General features: G+C 33.9%; 1 protein-coding gene across 3 annotated transcripts; it reads left to right on the top strand.

Moving 5' to 3' along the window:
- Positions 1-282: 282 nt before the first annotated feature.
- LOC112039174 (aspartyl protease family protein At5g10770) lies at positions 283-5390 on the top strand. 3 transcript variants are annotated; one of them, XM_024072026.2, is made up of 3 exons: positions 283-510; positions 3165-3599; positions 4215-5390. In XM_024072026.2, the coding sequence occupies exons 1-3, from the start codon at positions 324-326 to the stop codon at positions 5039-5041; spliced, it is 1449 nt and encodes a 482-aa protein (XP_023927794.2). In that variant the 5' UTR covers positions 283-323; the 3' UTR covers positions 5042-5390. The 3 variants fall into 3 exon arrangements, with proteins under 3 accessions (XP_023927794.2, XP_023927795.2, XP_065619026.1); XM_024072027.2 differs by lacking the exon at positions 283-510 and adding an exon at positions 1720-2039 and having other exon boundaries at positions 4215-5388; XM_065762954.1 differs by lacking the exon at positions 283-510 and adding an exon at positions 2057-2461 and having other exon boundaries at positions 4215-5388.
- The last annotated feature ends 18021 nt before the right edge of the window (positions 5391-23411 follow it).

Raw genomic sequence — 23411 nt, forward strand, 5'->3', positions numbered from 1 at the left:
AAAAAAAAAAAAAAAAATACTTGCTGTTTGTGTTCGTGTAGCTCACGGTTTGTTTGATTTTTTCTTGTGGACTTCTAGATTTGCTGTTAATAATAATCCATTAATCCCGTTTATGGAAAAAAAGAAAAGAAAAAAAAGAAGTCTTCAAGTAAAGTTAATACGCTTGTATATGTTGAAGTGGCTGACTCCGAAAAATTGGTGATCTATTGCATGATTTTGATTTGCATCTATCACCAATAAGCCTATGAATATTAAGGTCAAGAAAGACTCTTAAGAGCGCACATTTTAGTATGATAGCAACGTAGTAGCTAAGGATATAAACAATGGCCACTCCCACCGCTTCCTTCCTTAGGTTTCTCTTATTTAGCGTTCTTGTTTTTCTTTGCACTCTGGACAACCTGGGATTTGCCCTTCAACCAAGAGAGTTGGAAAGCGAACATCTTACTCATATGCATACCCTTAATGTCAGCTCTCTAATACGGTCAACTACTTGCAGCCCTTCTACCAAAGGTTTCTCATACAACTTTCATTTCTCTCTCTCTCTCTCTCTCTCTCTAGATTCTCGTAATGCTACTATTATTATAGTCATTCCAACTCTTATAAGTTATTTTATTTCAGTCTTAATGTCTTATAATTTATTATTTATTAGATTCTTGTAAGTTTGAGAAACCTACTTGAGCAAAAGAAGTGTGGGTAGGTTTAGAAACAAATTGCCAATGAGCAATACTTATAGTAAAACTTTTTCTTTCACAAAATGTTAGAGGACATTATTTGGTAAATAGGATTGGCATTTATTTCCATAGAGTTTTGGGATTGTTATTTATATTTTTTAAAAGTAAAAATGGGAGAAGAGGGCTGGTGAGAGTAGAAGCTCAGTAGTCAAAACACTACAAGAGGTGCTGAGGTATCCTTCTCATGGGGCAATTGAGAAAAGAGCAAAATATTTTTGCCACAGCTAGGTAGTGATTTAATAATCACTTGGCGGCTTTGAGATGGCATTTTATGGTGTGTCATGAAAGGCTATGATTGTTAGGTGGTCCTACAAAGCGGATGTGACTATTGCAATAGGGGGCAAGGGTTGATAATAGTCAAAATTTCAATAGGTTCAATGTTACAATGCACGGGAGCACTCGACCTATTCTAATTCCGGGCTTTTATACTCTTACGTTCACCTTTATACACTCGTTATTTCACATTCATTTTTACGAGTTTGATTATGTCAGACATATCACTCAAGGAGCAAAGTTTTTAAACCCAGACTATTCATTGAACCGTAAAAGAGAAAGGTTCAAGATTTTTGAGATTGAACCAAGATCAAACTGAGATCGAATTGAGATGACGTCATAATTAATTTAATAATTATTTTAATATAAATAAATATATTAAATCAGTATAAATAGAAAATTTAACTAAAATAAACCAAATAAATATAAAGATCATCTTTCAAATATATTTTTCATATCACAACTTTCATTATAGTGTTTCAAAAAATAACGCTATATTATCAATTGTTAAACAAAATAATAATAATAATAATAAAAAGAGAAAAGAAAAATATTTATTTATAATATACTATCAAAGCAAGATTTTGCATTATAAATTAAATAAATATTTACACCATTGTACACTTTCATGTAAATATGTATAATATTGTATACTTTTTATAAATATATGCACGTGTTTTGTGCATTTTTTAATCTACAGTTACATTTACATTGACAGTACAAAGGCAGTAAGTAAATTTGTGGGAATTGGTGGGATTTTACCGTAGGTAGAAGCAATCAAATCAAATAAGTTTAAAAAACATTTACAAACTAAATGAAAGGTGAAGAGGTAGCCACGTGTCAAACTCTTCACATGGGGAAAGGGTAGTGCCTGCCAGCCATTGCCAGAGTGATAGACACTCATTGAAAAAGAAAAAAAAAACTTGGCTTTTGGTTTTGGGTACTAGTGATCGGTGTCTGGTGATAGAAGAAGCAAAAAGGAGCAAAACGGAAAAGAGGAAGAAGGAAAATGCAGATGAGGAAGAAGGAAAAAAGGTTTGTGCTTTTCATTTCATTTTATGTGGATCTATTAGTGTGTTTGGGGATTGCAATTTCAAATTTGGGGTTGAGAATGAGGGATAACAACTCAGTTTCACTGGAGATGAACTAATGAACTCGTTTTTTTTTTTTTTGCTTTTTGAAGCTTTGGTGTGAACCGTGAGACCCGGTCATGGTACTCAAACTTGGGTGGTTCGACTTCGGTTCGCACGGTTTACTGAATTTTTGTATAGAGTGGGTTTTGAAAGTAGAAGAACCGTTTAAGTAGACGGTTCTCGATTAATCGGGTCTGACCGTACGGTTCGGTCCGAATTTTAAAACTATGACAAGTAGAGCTGTCATGGGAAGTTAACAGATATACGCGTTGTTGAGTCAATGGGCTTCTAGCCCACTAGCCCTTAACATCTCCCCTATCTCCCGTAGGTTTGACCGGTCCCTCTCCTTTTCATTTTACCCCTCCATCTCCCTTTCCAAATTATAATTGAAAAAACAAAAGTTTTTATTTATTTATTTAATGAAAAACAATTGGTTTTTATAAAAGTAATTGTCTACCTCTCGCCGTTGACAATTTTATTAAATTGTGACAAATATTATGATAAATGGTGTAATCATAAGATAAAAATTCTTTTCCACACCTAAAAGATTTCTCTTTTGAAACTAATGACCTGATGGCTAGCAAGAATCCATTGATGACCCATCTAATCACTATGGGAATGGACCTAATTATGCCTGCCCTATTCAGATTTCATTTTTTCTAGATGGGTGAGAGGACAAAAGTAAGTAAAATTTGTGTTGACAAATCATAGGCCCTAAATTTTTTTGTCAAATTGGGAATTTTTTTGGCTGTCACGGGCTCTTGGATAATCGTCCTATTATCTTTTTCTTCATAACCCCCCCAAAAAAAAAAAAAAAAAAAAAAAAAAATCCTATGAGCGTGTGAATTGGTCAATCCATTTCATTGAAATTTGGCATGTATTCTTTTGGTTAGCCACTTATTGTTACCTTTTCCTGAATAAACAATTTTATTTTAGTTGTGTTTGGTGAAAACATACAATAATTGACAGTTGTATGAATTTGTTTATATGTCAAAACAATTCTAATCGATGTCGAATTAAAATGCAGGTTCTAATAAAAGGGCATCCTTAACAGTGGTAGACAAACATGGCCCATGCTCCCAACTCAACCAAGACAAAGTTAAAGCACCCACTATGACTGAAATCCTCGAACAAGACCAATCCAGGGTCAATTCAATTCACGCCAGGCTCTCAAAAAAGCTAGGTCTTAATGGTTTACGTGCATCAAAGGCCACTACCATCCCAGCCAAGTCTGGTAGCACCATTGGCTCGAGCAACTACGTTGTGACCATTGGTCTTGGCACTCCAAAAAGGGACTTAACACTCATATTTGATACTGGCAGCGACATTACTTGGACTCAATGCCGACCTTGCTTAAAATGCTACCAACAAAAGGAACCAACCTTTGATCCATCTAAATCATCGACTTATTCAAATATTTCGTGTAGCTCATCTGTGTGCTCTCAACTCTCTTTTGCCACAGGTATTTGATAATTTTGAGACCTTTATTTGTAGGTAACCATAGACATAGCGACAATTATATTGGAATAAAAAATCTAGGATTTGATCCGATACTATACCAAAAATTAATTGTGTCTTATCTAAACATAGTCATACAGCCTAACTATCATTTTCTAAGAAATATTTTATTATTTAATATTTATATTATGTATACTACTATTTAAGGGGCTTTTCCTGTTTGGACTGAACATTTTTAAAGCCTATACGTTACTGTTTTATTTTTTTATAAAATAAAAAAAATCCTCACGTTTATCTTCCTTTTCGAATTATTAATCTTTACCAAAAAAATAGAAGAGTNTAAACTAGTTATTTTTTTTTTGGTCAAAAGCTAACAAGAGTGAAAACTGAAAAGTGTAAATTCGGAAAGTATTTTTGTGAATGAAAGTCCAATAATAAATTAATACTACTTTTTATTTCTGCAATCTATATAAATAGAATAATTAAAAAAAAAGTGTACATTAACGAATGTAAAAGAAAAATAATTTTTTTTAAATAAATAATAATATTTATTAGTACACATACAAAAAAATATAACATTAGAACAATAATTATTATAAAAAAATTTGTGATAATGCAGGAAACTCACCACGTTGCAGTTCCTCGACATGTGTATACCGCATACAATACGGCGATAAATCATTTTCTGTGGGATTTTTCGGCAAAGAGAAGCTAACCTTAACACCATCAGATGTGTTCAAAAATTTCTTATTCGGCTGTGGCGAGAACAACCAAGGTCTCTTCAGTGGTGCAGCAGGATTACTTGGTCTCGGTCGCAACCCACTTTCCTTAATCCAACAAACCGCAACAAAATACAACCGTGTCTTCTCTTATTGCCTTCCTTCAACTTCTAGCGCTACTGGTCACCTCACGTTTGGAAAAACTGCTAGTTCTTCAAGTGCCATTAAATTCACCCCCTTTTCGAAACTCACTGAAAATACCTCATTTTACGGCCTCAACACACTTGGGATCACAGTAGGTGGAAAGAAGTTATCAATTGCAACCTCAGTTTTTTCGAATGCAGGCACCGTTATCGATTCTGGGACTGTCATAACACGTTTGCCGCATGATGCTTATAGCGCCTTGAAGGCGGCGTTTAAGGCTAAAATGAAGAGTTACCCTTTGACAAGTGGGTTTTCGTTGCTTGATACATGTTATGATCTTAGCAAATACAAGACAGTTTCGATTCCAAAGATAAGCTTTTTGTTTAGTGGTAATGTGAAGGTGGATTTAGATGTGTCGGGGATAATTCTCGCTCAAAAAATCTCGCAGGTTTGTTTGGCTTTTGCTGGAAACAGTGATAATGATTCTGTTGGGATTTTTGGGAATGTGCAGCAGAGAAGGTTGGAGGTGGTGTATGATGTTGCAGGAGGGAGAGTTGGGTTTGGTCCTGCTGGTTGTACCTGAAATGGTTTGGTGATCAAATAGTCATGTAATATTAAACCATTGATAAAGATCAGTGGAAATGTTAATTGCCAGAGCAAAATAGATTGGCAACGTTTAATATTAGTGACTTAATTACGCACATGTGTATCTAAATAAAACCATGTTTGCAAGTTCTTTATAACAAGGGTTACTTTGTTATGGATTTTGGGTTTAATATACACTTTATAAATCATATGTTGATAAAATCTGGAATGTTGTAATTTTCAATTATGTTTTGTTGGCATTAATTCAGTGTCAAATTTTATTGTATTTTGTAAAGTTGTGATTTCCAACTATATTGTGTGGGCTTTAATTCTGTACCAAATTTGATTGTAATTTCTTCAATCATTTTCCCGGTATGTATGTGGGTTTATTTGTAAGGGATGAGTGTGAGAGATTGATGAAGAATCAAGTTTCAAAAGTTGAATAAGCGGATTTCGTGATTGTCTCGCGAGAAGCAACTTGCGAAGAAGCCACATATGGAGCACATGATTGGAAGATGAAGAGTTGTGCCAGGCTGTCAATTTTGTGACTGTCTTGCGAGAATGGCCAACCTGCGAAGGACCCACGATAGTTTCTGTTTGGCAAAAATTTGTATTTTGCTTTACCAAGTCTTTACCCACATTATATATACTCTTATTACCCACAAATTGTAAGGAGTGCTTTTCAGAGAGAAAACCATAGAAAATACATTTGAGAGTTAGAGATTGTTATACCCACAATCATCTACACATTTCTTTGGGGTTTTCCTCAACTCCTACCTCTCAATCTCTAGATCTTTGAGAGGTTGCTAGCCCAAATACTTACCACACATATTTTGAGTGTTAAGTGAGATTTTGGTGCTATTGGGAAGCATTGAAAGGAGCCATTCATTGGTGGATGAAATCGAGCTGAATTGCGGGATCTGGAAAGCTAGAGAAGACAAGACTCCGAGAAGTCCGTTGGTAGTAGGAGCTTGGAGGGCTCAAGTACATGGGGTAGACTAGGCTTAAAGGGTTTTTTTGTTATCCGTGTACTCCAACTTTATTCTCTAATGGATTGATTTCGACTTGGAGGGCCACGGAGAGGTTTTTCGTTGAGTTTTTCGGTTTCCTCTTCGATAACACGTCTCAGTGTTAACTTGTGTTTACATCTCTCTTCATTACTCTTTAACCTTTCATTTTATTGTTGATGATGGATGAATATGGTTTAGGATAGTGTTATCAGTTCATTGTGCTTATTTACTCTTGTTTTGCATTTAGTCTAAGTTAGAGTAAAAACAATCTAGTCATAATTATTTATTGGGGGGTTTGAACAAGCTCTTGTGTTTTAGCACAAATTTGAGCTTTCATATTTAGTCAATCATTTCCTTGTATATTTGTGGGATTTAATGTAAGGGTTGAGTGTGTGAAATTTGGTGAAGAACTGTGAAGAAAAGACAACTCACAACTTGCTCGTGACTGGCTTGTGAGTGGACAACCCGTAAAAGGCCACATGAGAAGCATATGTTGGAAGCTAAAGAGTTAAGTGCCAAGAGGTATCTCGCGGCTATGGCAACTCGCGAGATGACCTGCGCAATGCATTGCCAGCCTGTTTTAGTGTACTTGACTCATTTGTTTACCCACACTATAAAAGTCCACATTATCCATGAAATTGTAAGGAGAATCTTAGAGAGAAAACCCTAAAAATACACTTGAGAGTTAGAGATTGTAAACCCACAATCATCTACACATTTCTCTTAATTTTCGTCTACTCCTACCTCTCTAATTACAAATCCTTGAGAGGTTTTTAACACAAACACATACCTCACCCAATCTGACTGTTAGGAGTTGTTTTGGTGCATGAGGGAAGCATTGGAAGAAGCCATTCTATAGTGGATGCTGTGCGCGCCTAGATGAGGTTGTTGGGCTTGGACTCACCTGGGCTGACAACTTACTTGTAATGTGGGCTTTGGATTTCCTACTTTGGGCATTCTCGGCCCAGTGACTCGATGAGTTTTCACTCTCTCTCTCTCTCTCTCTCTCTCTCTCTCTCTCTCTCTCACTCCCTTGCTTTCTGTATCACTCCTTTCCTAATCTCTATTTCTTTTAGAACCTCTCGACAACCAACCCCCTCTTCTTCTCCAACTTCTCTTATTTATAGCATTCCAATTAGTGGGGTACTATGATTACTTTTGCAGTTAGTGGTTTCAAGGGTCCAATGCTGTTTTCTTTAGGTGGATGTTTGGTGGGAGTGGCTTTGGAACCAGTTCCTATTGGAGGTGGACGCTCGGAGGCGGCGTTTCTTAGAGCTTTACAGGGCATCCGAGATATGGTTTTCCTGTGAGGTCGTTCTTCGGTGGCAATGAGATTTGCCGGTCACATTCCATTGTTGCGGAGCCTTGAGCCAGTTTTTTAACGACCGAGGTTTTGGGCTAACCACAAGGTCACGAGGCACGCATTTGTGTCCCTTATGGGCCTTCATCCCAGCTTCTGACAAGAGAGTTAGTAACCACGGGCCACCCTGTGGAGCTTGGGCCTAAGGCCCAGACGGTCTTGGGGGCTTGGTGCCGTACAGATGCAATTTGGAGCTAATTGTAGAACTCGGTGAAGTTCGTTAAGAGCTGGAACTTGGAGGGTTCAAGTACAGTGGGTAGATTAGGCTTGGAGGATCTTCTTGATATCCTTGTAATCCAACTTTATTCACTCATGGATCATTTTGGCTTGGAGGGCCATGGAGAAGTTTTTCGTCTAGTACTTCGGTTTTCTTTTTGATAACACGTCTCGGTGTTATCTTGTGTTTGCATCTCTCTTCCCTTACTAATTGTGCTTTATATTTGCTTATTGTTTATATATGCATATGCACTAGGTAGTAGTCCAGGTTAATTGCGCATTAATTACTCTTATTTTGCACTTAGTTGAATAGGTTAAAAGTAATTTAGCTATAAGTTCAAAATTGGGGGTTTAAACAAGCTATAGTGTTTCGCACTATTGAACTTTCAAAATCAATGAAGATGTTAATTGCGTTGGCATAGTAAATAGGTTAAAGTTTGTATGTCATGTATAACACCGTAATATTATTGCTTGCAAGGGTTATTTACTTCATTTGTAAACTAGAGACCCAGATTTTCATATTCTTTAGTTGGATTTTCGCTATGGTAGGTCCGATTTCTATTGTCAAATTGATCTCATGGTATACTTTCTTTTGATTCCATCAATTGCTCGGATTATAGTAGCGCTTAGTTTAAGGTGTGTACAGACTACTTTTAGTGCAACTATGGATGTGCACAATCACTTCATTCACTACCATAAAGCGTATACTCAACTATGGGTAGAGCTAACATGAGAGTTTTTTTGTTCTACTTATGAGAGCCACTAATGAACATGTGTCCTCACAATAGAAATGATGTTATATTCATGATTGACAAAGAAAACAAAGATCATTTTACACCCATCCACAGAAACTCTAACATCTCCTTTCTTCTAGGGGAAAATAAAAATTGATGTAAAACTTCTCTTTCTAATTTGTTTTACAAAACTACTGAAGATGCAAGTTGTAAATTATAGAAAATGATGTCAATGGTGGGTCAATATGAAATTCATAGTTCTAAAAATCGGATTGGACTAGCCGGTTCAATTGGTTCAACTAGGCACCAATTTGGTCTTGTAAAAGTCCCAAAACTGAATAAAACCAAGAATCGAGACCAAAACTGGTTCTTTGACCGTACCGGTTTTTAAAACCATAGAAAATCACTAACAAATCACTGTGAACTATCTTAGCAAATGGTAAAAAAATTTGTGAGCATAATTATTGTATCTGTAGCATTATAGGGGAAAAAAAAAAGTTTAACTTGCTTTCATGATCAATCCAATATAATATTACTGGGAAAAAAAATTAGTGTTCATGTGGCATGAGAAAGTTAAAATAACTAGAGTGACATATTTAGGTCTTCTTTTTTGTACATTGATAGTTTGGGCTTGGGGAATTTGAACCTCGGATATCTCTCTTAGAAATACCAAAATTTGCAAATCAATTGAATTTCAAGGCTCTTGGAGACATATTTAGGCCTTAATTACATATTATTTAATAAGAAAACAATTGAGTAATTTTAAAAGCTTGGTAGCCCATACCTTTTTTGTTGGGTTAAAATGAATTGACCCCTTACAAATTAATTAATTACCCAAGTTAATTAATTAGTCAAATTACATGTAATAGCGTGGTAGCATAAACAAATCACTAAATTACTAAATACAGCGGAAAATAAATTTGACACAGGTGATTTGTTTACAAATGGGGAAAACCATCAAGACAAAACCCCACCGAGTGAATTTAAGGTCACCACTCTCGAGAATCCACTATTATCAATCACAAGCGGTTACAAGTATAAGAAATTTTACCAAACCCTTTGGCCTATCCCAAAATACCAACCTACAGTTGAACCCTTACCCCAATACCCAATTAGACTTGTATTGTAGTGGCAATCTCTCCGTTCAATGCATGAATCCCTGTATGTGACTAACCAATGATGTATGGATCCCAGTATGTGACTAACTCACCAACTTGAAGAAGATTGTTGGCTGCAAAGTTCTTCAGTTTATCAACAATGAAGATTAGGAAGTTCCTTGGTCACAAAACCCTTGGCATAAAGACGTAGTAGCTTCTTCAGAGAGAATGATGAATTAGAGCAATTTCTGCCTCTAGTCACACAATGCACGTGCGACAGCCTTTAAAATAATCCTTATATATGTCTAGGGTTGAGAGAAAAGAAACCCTACACAAATACATAGGAATATGCGTGTAATCAGATCTGAAAAATATGATTTTGTAATTCTCGACAGATACAGCTTGTGTTGAGTTTTAACATTAAATCTCGATAGAAAGGATTCTGTTTAGACTTTTGTTGAGCTTTAATGAACAACACTTTCTTCACTTGTTTCTTGGTTAGACTTGCATGGCTTCGATACTTAACTTGAACACTTGTTTCTTGAAGTACTTAACCCATCCTAGATCTACCCAATTACAAGTAAAGTGCATTTTGTCAAAGAAATAGCCAGTTACATAAAATATATCCCTAACATCTTCATTTGTTGGTGCAAGTACAGTTATTCAATGTTAAGATTCTCTCCATTTTATCTAGATCTATTTTATGATATAAATTAAATATTATTAATTTAAAAGGAATATTCAATGTCATGTAATTTTTTTAAAGTTTAAATGATGTGATATTTTGTACATTGTTAAACTTTAAAACAGAACCTTAATTAAAATTGGCTATTTCCATTTCAATTCATTTCAAGTGAAATGAAGAAAATCCAATTAGGGTCATTGAATAGAAATCAGGTAGGATAATTATCTTACCTCAAAAAGTCTATTTGAGTTGATATGCGAAAAGGAGTTAAATTTTGTCATTTCCTCTGTAACGACAAATTATCCTACCTCAAGCAGAACCCTCATGTGAGAGTGCATAAGCTTCTGTCATGTGGCGCTCTAATTTTGCATTTAGCTTAACCTCTTTTCATTAAGTTTTTTAACTCTTACCGAATAGATCATAGTAACTTATTTTTACGGTTATTTAAAATATGGGTCGCTCTTGACAATTAGAACAAATGTTATTCTTTACAAAATGGACTACATTTTAAAAATAGATCAAACCTTGTGAAAATCTCAAGCCCAGTTATTATCTTACATATTATGACCTAGGTCCCACTTGTAGATCAAGGCCAAAACTCTTACCCACTTCTAGAAAATCTCATTTTCATGAAAACATGTCTTCCTCATGAAAAATTGTTCTATGCAATTTATGTAGGCAAATTCTCTTTGTCATTGACCAGTGCAACAAAAATATAAATAAATCTTGAGATTCCTAAGGTTGTTGAAATAACTGACAAGTGCATATTTTTAAAATTATTGATAATAAAAAAAGTCTGACAAATAGCATATACTATCTCACAAATACCATTTACATAATATTTTCTTTAAAAAAACTTCAATGATACGAATGGTCAAAAACATTATCCTATACAAGAAATACCAAAAATACTTACAAAACAATTTTCATATGAGGATTTATTTTTAAACAATATGAAGACAATAACAGAGATCAAATGCATTGAATGGGGCACTATGAAACAAGTTTGTTAATCATTTCAAATTACACTCATCATTTACATGAAAAAAATAATAATACATCATACTCATCATTTACATTAAAAATAAAAATAAATATTAACTTCAAATTTCATTGCAAGATGTGAATTACTGTTGTATTGCAACAATAAGCAACATTGATACAATGATAGGTTGGTATTGCATTTCATGCATGCTTTGTGGAAGGAAGGTCAAACTACAATCAGGATCATTTTGGTGTGCAAAATTTGAAACAAAAAAAAAAAAAAAAAAATCTCCCTATCCCAAGGTTAGAGGCACTCACATTAACGACATACTCTCCAAATATTTATAACATATTCATCTCACTATAACTACTATACAATTGCAAACAACTTCATATACAATTCAAATTGAATTTTTTGATACGACTGACAAAACAACTTTTGTGATATTTGATCGAGATGTTGAAAAAATCCTAAATAAATTTGCAAGTGATTTTACTGAAAAACAAACAGTGATGCAACTTATTTTAATTATTGTAAAACTATTGATCATAATATACATAAAATTCCCCATATGCAGATTGATATTGGAGTAGGAATCTCACATGAACTGAAGAAAATACATTTTCCTATTTCGTTTGAATGAATTCAATCTAAAGGATGAATTTTAAATTTGCATAGTTGCTAAGATTTTTGATGCGCCTCAAAATGACAAAAAGGTATGGAAGAAAAAAAAAATAGACACAATCCAGTGTGCTATATTAATTCGTTTGCTACACTATTCCTAAACTAACAAAAAATTTTAAAAACATTTACAAAAAATGTCACATCACTTTTAGATTGATGTAAATAACAATTTGAAATTTAATATGAATGAAAATACCTAAAAAAAATCTTAGCGACAACATATCTGCAAGTCCAAATTTTGCAAGATTAGTCAAGAATCTTCCATTTTCAATTCATAATTAGTGATCAACAGAAATGATGCAAAAAAGTAAAAAGTGATAAAAGATAAAAAATTGAACAAATAGGGACGGACCAAACTTGAAACATTGAAGATGAAGAAATAAATGATGATAACATACCCCTCAACAAGCTTTACAAGCGTCGCCATATCACAAAAAACAAAGCATTGAAGAAACCAAAAAAAAAAAGAAAAAAAGATTTCGCAATGAAACTCTTTATTATGTCACATAATAAAGATAAATAATATGTAATGAATTAACATGATTTTATCAACTTTTATCATACAATATTACTCCAAAGCTATTTTTTTTTTATTGCTCATTAGTAGAACAGAATAATTATAATGGATATGTGTATACAATTTATAATTGTTTCTTCTTATAATGAAGTCATTACTAACAAAGTTTTATATCAAATATGCTATAATATATGTACAATATTCTTAAAAAAAAAATTACATAAAATATTATACAACATTATCCGTGCATTGCACGGGCAACTTACTAGTGTTATTAATTATTTTTTTTGGACAAATTAGATTGGGGAAAGGATATTTTATTTAAGACATGGTAAACATGCTTGAAGCTTTGTAGTTCCATTGATTGACAACTTTTGATATTTTTGAGAGAAATATTTAAGGTTCAAATCTTTTCTCAGCCGTTGTAACCATAAAAAGTGTCAAACATGTTTGTATACAAGGAATGCACAACTTCTTTTTGGCATAAAAGATAGGAGAATGAAAATCCTAGGAGTATCAAGGGTCTTAAGAAGATTGCCTGTATTACAAATTTGTAGACGATAACTATAAGGCACTTGCGTGAAGGTGGACTGGAAAATGAAAGTGAAAACAAAATTCATGTAGCCAAATTAGGAAGTAATTAGTAGAAAAGTTTCTTCAGATATCCACCAATCTAGAAAGGACACGAATAACCTTAATCCGGCTATGCGTTTTTTAAGGATTTGCAATTGCTCCAAGTTATGTCAAGCAAGCTCAATTATTAGGGATAGCTAAATAACATAAATAAATACAAAATTGTCCTCAACTAGATACACTTGTTAAAGTGGGTGATGTGTGAGATTGATAATCTATTGTATCTTCTATTAGGGATGGCAATAGGTGGGGTGGGGCGGGGCAGGGCTAAAGGATGGGGTCTTTGTCTCTGGCCCACGTGGTTTTGTCCTGCCCCATTCCCAACCCACCCCACATGACGGGAAAAAAATTTGTTGCCCCATCCCCGCTCCTTGGGGTCCCATGAAGCCCTGCCCCACCCCGTAACACTCTACTTCTTGTTGATTTACTTACAACTATTACAATTTTTTTTAATAAATCCAGTTTCATTAGTAAAATCATACTTGAAATTAAAAATAAATTTATCCCATCAAATCAAACTATCTTTTAGCAAAAACTAAATAATATTATCCAAGTGTTTAATAAGACAATATCACAATAAAAACAAAAATGTCATAGTACAAAATAAATAATTTAATAGTATATAAATTTGTTTCTAATAAAGATAGAAGAAAACGTTAAAATTTGTACCTTATTTCCAACCTTGCTAGAAAGAAAAAAGAGGCAGAGAACCATGTAAGGTATAATAAAATAAGCTAAAAATATGTTTGTTTAAATAGTAGGGATTTAGGGTATGAAAAATTTACAATTTAACCCTTATCAACGCGAGGTAGGGTGGGGATAGGGCGGAGTGGGGCGGGATGGGTCTAAAAAGTTTAAATTCATCCCCACTCCACCCCATGGTGCGGGGCTAAAATCTCGCCCCATCCCTGCCCTTTCACTTTTACGGGGTGGGGAAAATCTGCGCGGGACGAAGCAGGGGGGAGTGGTTCAAGCAAAATGGGAAAAATTACCATCCCTATCTTCAAGTAGCTTATATTATCACATCAATAAAAATAAAATAATAATTATATGTTTGTTTGTTTAGATCCCTTGAAAGCAGATTAGTTTAATCTAATGAATTAGCCAAGTATTTACTTCGGTTAATTGTGAGATCTAGGTTAAACACATGAAAACATATTACTTAGTGCAGAAAAGTAAAGAAGCCAGTAATATGATGACCCAAGAAAGCCAATGAAATCAATTGTTTCAAGGTAAAAAACTGGGGAGGATTTAACCTGGCTATCCTCAAGGTAAACAAATCCACTATAATAGAATGAAAGTTTGCAATATATTTAAGCCCTAAATCTAAAACTAACTCTTGTAGAACTTACAAACACAACACTACAAGAAAAACGGGCAATTGCGGCGGGCCAAAAGCGTTGCTAAAGCTCAAAAATACCTTTAGTAGCGGGTTCTATTGCGGCGGTAACAAAAAGTGCTGCTGTATATGCATATTTTAGTGGTGGTTTTGGTTTATTGCCAAAATTGCACCCATATAAGGTTAGAGTTTGGGTCAGTTGACTTTTAGTGGCGGGCTAGGTGCACCATTATAGGTGTCAACATGTAGTAGTAGGCACATGGCGCTGCTATAGGGCATCAATTAAAATGAACTAATTGCGCTTGTAGTGGTGGGTGAGAAGTGCAGCTATATATGACAACCTTTAGCGGCCGGTGAGAAGTGCCGTTATATGTGACAACCTTTAGCGGCAGGCGATAAGTGCCGCTATAGGACTTCTTGTAAAACAAAACAAATGCACCTTGTAGTGGTGCTTTTTGACCACCACTATAGGTTAATTTTTTTTTCCCCACTAGGTTTGAAAACCTCTTTTTGCTGATAAATTGTTCACAGACCTGTTACAAAGAACCTGTATTAGTTTTAGCTCTACTAACACAATACCTCAAATGCAACTAATTAACAACATCACAATTGTCTCCAAACTAACATAATATTAACATAGAAATATATTATCAAATGTTTGTTTTTAGACCCCTTAAAACACAATTGGATTAACCTAGTTAACAAACCAAGTTATTACTTAGTCCAAATTCTAGATCTAGGTTATCACAATCAAACAATCATATCATGTATAGCAACGGAAAAATAAATAACACAATGATATGATGACCTACGAAAACCAAATTGGTAAAAAACCTGGGGAGGATTTAACCTAGTTATCCTCAAGGTAAACTTGAATCCATTATGAAAGAATCGAAGTTTTACAATAGTGACTTAAACCACTAACATCCTATTGCTACCCACTAGTAGAAACTTACTGACACAACCACGTGCAAACTCCGAGACCACAGACTCCTTCTTTCTTGGATTCTCTAGCAAGTACAAGCACTCCCGCTTGTGTATCTTTAAGTTCTTATGGCAACAATTGAATGATCATCAAGTTCTTGGAGAAATCTCCTCCTTGATAATCCTAAGCTTGTGTGAAGGAAAGCTCCTCTCAAATCTCACAAGAGATTCACACAAACAGCAATATGAGCAACCTGAACTACTCTAAAAATGTGACTAGGGTTTTCTTTATATACTAGAAGAATTAGATCTGAAACCCTAATCCTTAATGGGCTTGGGCTGAGTTGGAATTCTGCAGAAAAAAAAAAATCTGCCCGATATTTGATTGATCGAGCGAGGCCGAAGTGCATAGTAACTTCTGCATCAGCTCGATTCCAATTTTACGTAAAAGACACAACTTTTGAGCAAGCCTAAACAAGACTAAACAACTTGTTTTGATCATGGTTTGTCAACATTACATATTAGAGTTCTAAATACATAAATTCCTAAATCTTTAGAACCTAACATTAAATACATAACATTGTCTATAACCATCATCATAAGATTAACAAAAAAGGATGTGGTCCTTTGAATAAAACAACCGCTCAAATTAAGTTAATAACATAATTAAAAAAGTTCCAAAGTGTTTAAAAATATCCTTTAACACTTGCAAAAAATGCGGTTGTTCAAATATAGTTCTTTGTACACAAAAAAGTCCTCGAACACCAAGCACATCAAACTGTTCCTCTTAATAGCCAAGTCAATCAGTCCTGAAAATGATAAAAGCAACATTACAAACTTGTTTACAATGAACTTAACTTAACAAGAAAAAAAGGAAAAAAACTAATGAGCTTAAAAACTTGGAACAAAAGTGTTCCAAGGCGTCCATTGATGAAAGGAATATTTTCATAAACACAAGTCAAGACATACAAGGTGGGAGGAGATATCTTAGCCTCATTCTTCTCCACAGAAGCTAAGAGGTTCTCTTCTGTGTCATTTATCCCCACAATCACATTATTGTATCTCTCTGTGTTAGCGCCATTGGAAAGAATTCCTAAAATAATTTTATTATTAAGGTAAAATGTATCAATACTGAATTTTGGGGTTTTAAATAGGATTCTCAAGTATATGTATCAAAGAAAGAACTTAACAAGTGAACAAATTGTGAATACCTCATTTATCTCTTGCTAAACTTTATAAGAAAATTCATTATTATTTATCTTAAAGCAAAATGAAAAATCTAGTTTTATAAAGATTTATTCTTTTTTCAAATAAAATAACTGTTAGATAGAATTTCTAGAAAGGTTCTAGCTTGATTTAGTCTAAGCTATGCTCTAATGTATTAGTTTTGTGAGCTTGAAATATTTTAGCAGTATTAATCAGAGTCTTTCTCTCTGTTTTCATTCCGCCTTTTTGGCTTACTAGTTGCCACACTCAGTTGGCTACAATTCTTGGACTTCAGTTTTAGTATCTAATCATAAAATAAAAAAATAAAATAAAGAAGAAGAAGAAGAGAAGAAAAAGATTACTCTTTGCATGACGAAAAAAACAGAAAGGAAAAGGCCGACTATTGGATGCAACTTGTTCTTGTTCTTGTTCTTGGTCTTGGTCTTGGTCTTGGTCTTCTTCAAGAACTGGGTTTTGTTGGGTGATGTGGTGGGAGGTTCAGCTTTCGCGGAAAAATAGAGAGGTTTTCGATCCTAGAGACAGTGGCACCTATGAGAATTGCCGCTTTTCTATAGTGAGTGAGAGTGAATAATGAGCACCTGCCCCCGGACTCCTAAAATTTCTTGCATATTTAGTACTATTCTAAATCTAAAGTAGTTACTCACTCACATAGAAAAAATTGAAAAAAATGACTCACTTGAAAATGACTCTAACACCAAAAAAAAAAAAAAAGCGTATTACCTTTTCACCAATTTCAGTATTCTTATACAATAGCTTTTGACTGTCCCACGTTTTACACCTATTTCACTATTTTTATTCTTTTTTATTTAATATCATTATTTTTCACAATTTTCACTGTGAATTTATTATTAAGTGATACTAGAAATATTACAAATTTTACTACTTATGTCTTACAAATTAGCATGTTACCAGTCACAAAAAATAATTTCAAACATATATTCATTATATTGTTTAAGTAATACTAATCACATTTTACCACATCAATTTGTAAAATGCATAGTAGCTATGACTATTAATTGATTATTTTTATTTATTTATTTTAATAATATGAAATATATTCATCTTTTCTTACAATTGTTTATTTATTTTGTTATTATTATTGATTGATATTTTTTTAAATTAATTTCACTTTTAATATTTTCTTTTAATTTTGCCCCCTTCAGACTAAAATCTTGACTCTGCCACTGTGTACACTAGACTCTCTCTCTCTCTCTCTCTTCTCTCTCTCTCTCTTCTCTCTCTCTCTCTCTCTCTCTCTCTTCTCTCTTCTCTCTCTCTCTCTCTCTCTCTCTCTCTCTCTCTTCCACATACACAACATTTTCCCAATTGGTTTCCCATTTTTCTTATTTCATTGTCATTTGGCATAGTGTTTGAATAATCCTGATCTACCATGAGTTGTCAAGTCACGAGTGGAATGTTAAGAAAAGGGTTACATTTTTCCAAAATGCAACTAGCAAACTAAAAGAAAATGCATAATTACTTTTAATTAGTATGTTTTTATACCTTTCTCTAAAAGATAAAAGAAATATTGTTCAACTTAATAGAGCTAGGTCAAAAAGCATTTTATTATGTGGGGTAAAATTGTAGGAATCTTTTTTCCNCACATTATTGTATCTCTCTGTGTTAGCCGTCCATAGCACTACCACTTTATCTACCTTATTTGCCTCCTTGAACTCCCTAATGAGCACATTCAAATAGTAATAAGCACCAAACCAAAGTTTGAAACAATTACTAGAACAACATAGGATGATAGGAGGACTACCTAATATCTTTAATAATTTGTTGGATTTTTCTTTCTTGGTCCCTTTGTTCATGTTGTTGGCACGTGAACCTATGAGAAGACATATTGGTGAGATATAGGATTGCCTCCTTAAGAGACCAAACTTAAGCCATGTTCCGTAGAAACATTTGAAAACAAGGTTGAAAGTCTAATGAAATCATGATATTTAGCAATTTCAAAAAAGTAGGACATAGAATACCATACACAAAATAAATCTTAACTTGCCCATGATCCCACTGACACTTTCATGGTTAGCCATTCAACATGGATGAGCTCAAAGAACCTTAGCAAGAGTTTTAATGGTATTTACAATTGTTATTTGAGGCTTGTAGAAACAACATGGCTCACCTCCAATAATGCAAATTCAGAATTGAGAATTACCCATTCTTGTTATAGAAGGTGATGACATTAAAAGAAATAGAAATGAAAAGTGCAGCTATGAATATGTATAGTTGTAACATGTTTGAGAAGAAAGTCTAGACCCCAAATTAAGGCAATATATATATATATATATAAGGCTGTCTTATAAAATAACACCATTGATTATAAAAACAATCTTTTTTTTGTAATGACTCTCTAAATATTGTCCCAAAAAAAGTAAACAAAAACATCCATAGTATGTACACGTGCTAGTGAACAAGATAAATTAAGCATGAAGTTCTTTTCACAAAATCTCCACAAAATCTCGTGCAGATATGTAAAATTGGGGAGGATCCATTAAAATTTGAAACCATTAAAACATGGAACAATATGGGCAAAATCTAGTCAAGGTAGTTTCGATTAAGTCTTTAAGCCTTAAATTTTCTAAACAGTTGCCACTCAATTTTTATATTAAGAAAAATATATGAATAATAGTTGTAAATTAGATAGAAATGATACTATGTATATAAAGAAAGATAGTATAAAATAGGATGTCAAAAAACAATTTATCCTTCAACGTTCTTATAAAATGAAGCAAAATATAAATAGTTTGCAAGTACAACTTCTAATCAAGGTTTTCAGACTCGGACGTTTATTGAACCGTAAAAGGGAGAGGTTCAAGGTTTTTGAGGTCGAACTGAGGTCGAAACCGTGATGACATCATAATTAATTTAATAATTATTTTAAATATATATAAAAACATTAAATTAATAAAAAATAGAAAAATTAACTAAAATAGTCTAATTCATTTAGAGATCTATCTTTCAAATATTTTTTTACATCATAACTTTCAAGACAAATAAGAAATGTCAAATCCTTAGCAAACATAAATATGAATTACTCAATCAATCCATAAGAATACAAAGTAAAAATGCATAAACAAGCCTCTAAGTTACAATACACAACTACACATTGTTTCTTACAAAAATACATAAAACTTATTTGTCATAACTTTCATAAGACAGATAAGAAATATTAAATTTTAAGAAAAAATAAATATTTTTTTGATAAAACTATATTGTACTTTTTTAATCTTTTTATGAAAACTTATGTCTAAATTATCTCAAGATATGCTCAAGCCCATTTGACTATTCAATAAATTGTTTTATGTCAAAGGCCATTTGAATATTCAACTATTTATAAAAATTTTAAAATAAAAAATATCCAAAAGTTAGAAAAATGGCCGGATAAAGCATTAAGAAATTGATTAAATAAAGAACAAAGCTCAATAAAGTTTTGAAAAGAGTGGTTGACAGACACATGTATTTAGTTAAATTTTAAAAATAAAAAATAAACAAAAGGTAGAAGAGTGCCAGATAAACCATTAAAAAATTGATTAAACCAATAAAATTTAAAAGAGTGGTTGATAGCATGAATTTAGTGGGTGACAGAATACAGGTTGTCAATCATCTTCAAAGAGCCAGAAGACTCTAGAGTTCAGAGGAAAAACGCAGGAGGAAGAAAACTGCAGAAACAACAAATGAAACGCAGAGAAAGAGAAAATGCAGAAAAGTAGTCAGCAAAAACGCAGAGAGAGAAGGCGAGTGAGACTGAAAAGAAGAATAAGAACAAATAGTGGTGAGATCTAATGTCTGAGGTTGAAGCTTCATCAATGGCTGAGCCTATAAGTACCAAAAAAAAAAAAAAAAAAAACTCTGAATCAACTAAACCATGAGAACCGTGCAACCGTTCACGGTTACTCTCTCTCTCTCTCTCTCTCTCTCTCTCTCTCTCTCTCTCTCTCTCTCTATATATATATATATATATATTTCTTTTCTTTTTTTTCTTTTTTGTTTACTTTCAAAATGATATACTACATATATAGTAGAACTTTTCATTTGTTTGGATTAAGTTGTGAAATAATTGTTTTTTGGCTGAGTGTGGAAAGAATTAGGGCAAATTATAATTTACCCACCTGTGGTTTGGCCGAAATTTAAGTTGTTTATCTGTGGTTTGAAATTTGACTCTTTAGTCTTTACCAAGGTTTTCAGACCCGGACCGTTCATTGAACCGTAAAAGAAAGAGATTCAAGATTTTTGAGGTCGAACCGAGGTTGAACCGGGGTCGAACCGTGATAACGTTATAATTAATTTAATAATTATTTTAAATATATATAAAAACATTAAATTAATAAAAAAAATAGAAAAATTAACTAAAATAGTCTAATTTATTTAGAGATCTATCTTTCAAATATTTTTTACATCATAACTTTCAAGACAAATAAGAAATGTCAAATCCTTAGCAAACATAAATATGAATTACTCAATCAGTCCATAAAAGTACAAAGTAAAAATGCTTAAACAAGCCTCTAAGTTACAATACACAACTACACATTGTTTCTTACAAAAATAAATAAAACTTATTTGTCATAACTTTCATAAGGCAAATAAGAAATATTAAATTTTAAGCAAAAATAAATATTTTTTTGATAAAACTATATTGTACTCTTTTAATCTTTTTATGAAAACTTATGTCTAAATTATCTCAAGATATGCCCAAGCCCATTTGACTATTCAATAAATTGTTTTATGTCAAAGGCCATTTGAATATTCAACTATTTATGAAAATTTTTAAAATAAAAAATATACAAAAGTGAGAAGAGTGGCCGGATAAAGCATTAAGAAATTGATTAAATAAAGAACAAAGCCCAATAAAGTTTTGAAAAGAGTAGTTGACACTTACACTTGACAGCATGTATTTAGTTAAATTTTAAAAATAAAAAATAAACAAAAGGTGGAAGAGTGCCAGATAAACCATTAAAAATTTGATTAAACCCAATAAAATTTAAAAGAGTGGTTGACAGCATGAATTTAGTGGGTGACAGAATACAGGTTGTCAATCATCTTCAAAGAGCCAGAAGACTAGGAATGGCAATGGGTTGGGTTCGGGCCGAGTTTTTCCATACCCGGACCCGACCCGCGAGCCAAGACCCACGGCTCGAACCCGGCCCGTTTACTTAACAGATTTTTTTCCCGGAGCCCGAAACCGCCCCCGCCGGGCCCCGCGGGCTCCACGGGCCCCGTTGGGCCGTGGTACTTCAAGGCCCATTTTGTGGCCCAATCAAAAAAAAAAAAATTTGCCTGATATTGATTTTCTTAGCAACCAAATAGGAGGGTAAAAGAACACTCAAGAAAACCCATTATTTTCCAGCAACTAACAAATTTGAACAATCGGAAACCAACAAAACCCATTATTTTCTCAGCAACCAACAGATCGGAAACCCTTTTTTTTTTCATTACAATATTTTCCCACATCAAAAGTAAAAACAAGAACTAACATACATACCCTAGGTCTGAACAATAAGACCCTACAAAATCAAATCAAACAAGCCGATCCTATTCAACCAAAATAGCACTAAAACTAAATATTACAAATTTGATTCTTTGAACAAAAAGAACGATTTTCATCCTTTCAAAAAAAAAAAAAAAAAAAAAAGAACGATTTTCATTGCAAAAGCCACAACAAGGTGAGGGAGATGAGAGAGTTGCGGCCTTGTGAGGTGGAGGAGGGCCTGGCGAGGTGGGGAAGAGCAGCGACGTCTGCAGGCTGCGGCAAGCTGAAGGAGGGAGGGAGGAAAGACCTGGTGATTTGGTGATTTGGGGTTCGGCCTGGCGAGGTGAAGAACGGAGCGACGCCGGTGAGGTGAGGTGCAAGGAGCAACGGCGCCGGCGAAGTGAGACTGAGAGTGAGAGTGAGAGCGAGGGGGAGGGTGAGGGAGAGAATGGGAGGCGGCTTGGGAGAGAATGAGAGGGTGAGAGAATGGGTCTGATGGTGAAAAATGACTATTTATACTTAGGGTTTTTTTTTTTTTAATATTATATATACGGGTCGGGTTCGGGCCGGGTATGCCTAATACCCAGACCCGACCCGAACCCGCTTCGGGTTTTTTAATTAAATCTCAGACCCGACCCTAATGTTAAACGGGTCGGGTAAAACTCAACCCATTAGGGTCAGGCCGAGCCGGGTACCCCGGGTCGAGTACATTTTGCCATCCCTACAGAAGACTCAAGAGTTCAGAGGAAAAACGCAAGAGGAAGAAAACTGCAGAAACAACAAACGAAACGCAGAGAAAGAGAAAATGCAAAAAAGCAGTCGGCAAAAACGCAAAGAGAGAAGGCGAGCGAGACTAAAAAGAAGAATAAGAACAAATAGTGGTGCGAGCTCAATGTCTGAGGTTGAAGCTTCATCAATGGCTGAGCCTGTAAATACCAAAAAAAAAAAAACAAAAAAAAAAAAACTCTGAATCAACTGAACTGCGAGAACCGTGACAACCATTCACGGTATTTAAACTCATGAGGTTGAACTGCAGTTCGCACGGTTTACTAAGTTTTTCATATATGCCGGTTTTTGAGGTTAAAAGAACCGTTTTGGTGGATGGTTTCCGGTTATCCCGGTCGGACTATACGGTTCGGTTTGGTTTCAAAACCTTGGTCTTTACCCACCTAAGGTTAACTTAGTTAGACTTATTAAAAACATGGTTAAATATATTATTTTTCTCCACTTTTATGTCTTTCCCCTCCAAAAACACAAAAAAAAAAAAAATATATATATATATATATATAAGATTAAAAAAGTTCCAGCAGAACACTTGCATTATAGTATTTCAAACCACACACAAGCAACTTAAATTTCGGTAAAATCTCAGGTGGGTAAAGTGTCAAATTTCTACAAGTAGGCAACTTAAATTTCAGTCTAACTATAGGTAGGTAAATTGTAATTTATCCAAAGAATTATTTGTTATAAAGGGGAGTCACCTA

The sequence above is a fragment of the Quercus suber genome, unplaced genomic scaffold (assembly GCF_002906115.3).
Source record: "Quercus suber isolate HL8 unplaced genomic scaffold, Cork oak 2.0 scaffold_483, whole genome shotgun sequence".
In the NCBI taxonomy this organism is placed as follows: Eukaryota; Viridiplantae; Streptophyta; class Magnoliopsida; order Fagales; family Fagaceae; genus Quercus; species Quercus suber.

Excerpts from the sequence above, each read along its gene's own strand:
- LOC112039174 (XM_024072026.2), top strand. The coding sequence starts at position 324 with ATGGCCACTCCCACCGCTTCCTTCCTTAGGTTTCTCTTATTTAGCGTT. Across the intron at positions 511-3,164 it reads TTGCAGCCCTTCTACCAAAG|GTTCTAATAAAAGGGCATCC; the intron begins GTTTCTCATACA and ends ATTAAAATGCAG. Across the intron at positions 3,600-4,214 it reads TCAACTCTCTTTTGCCACAG|GAAACTCACCACGTTGCAGT; the intron begins GTATTTGATAAT and ends GTGATAATGCAG.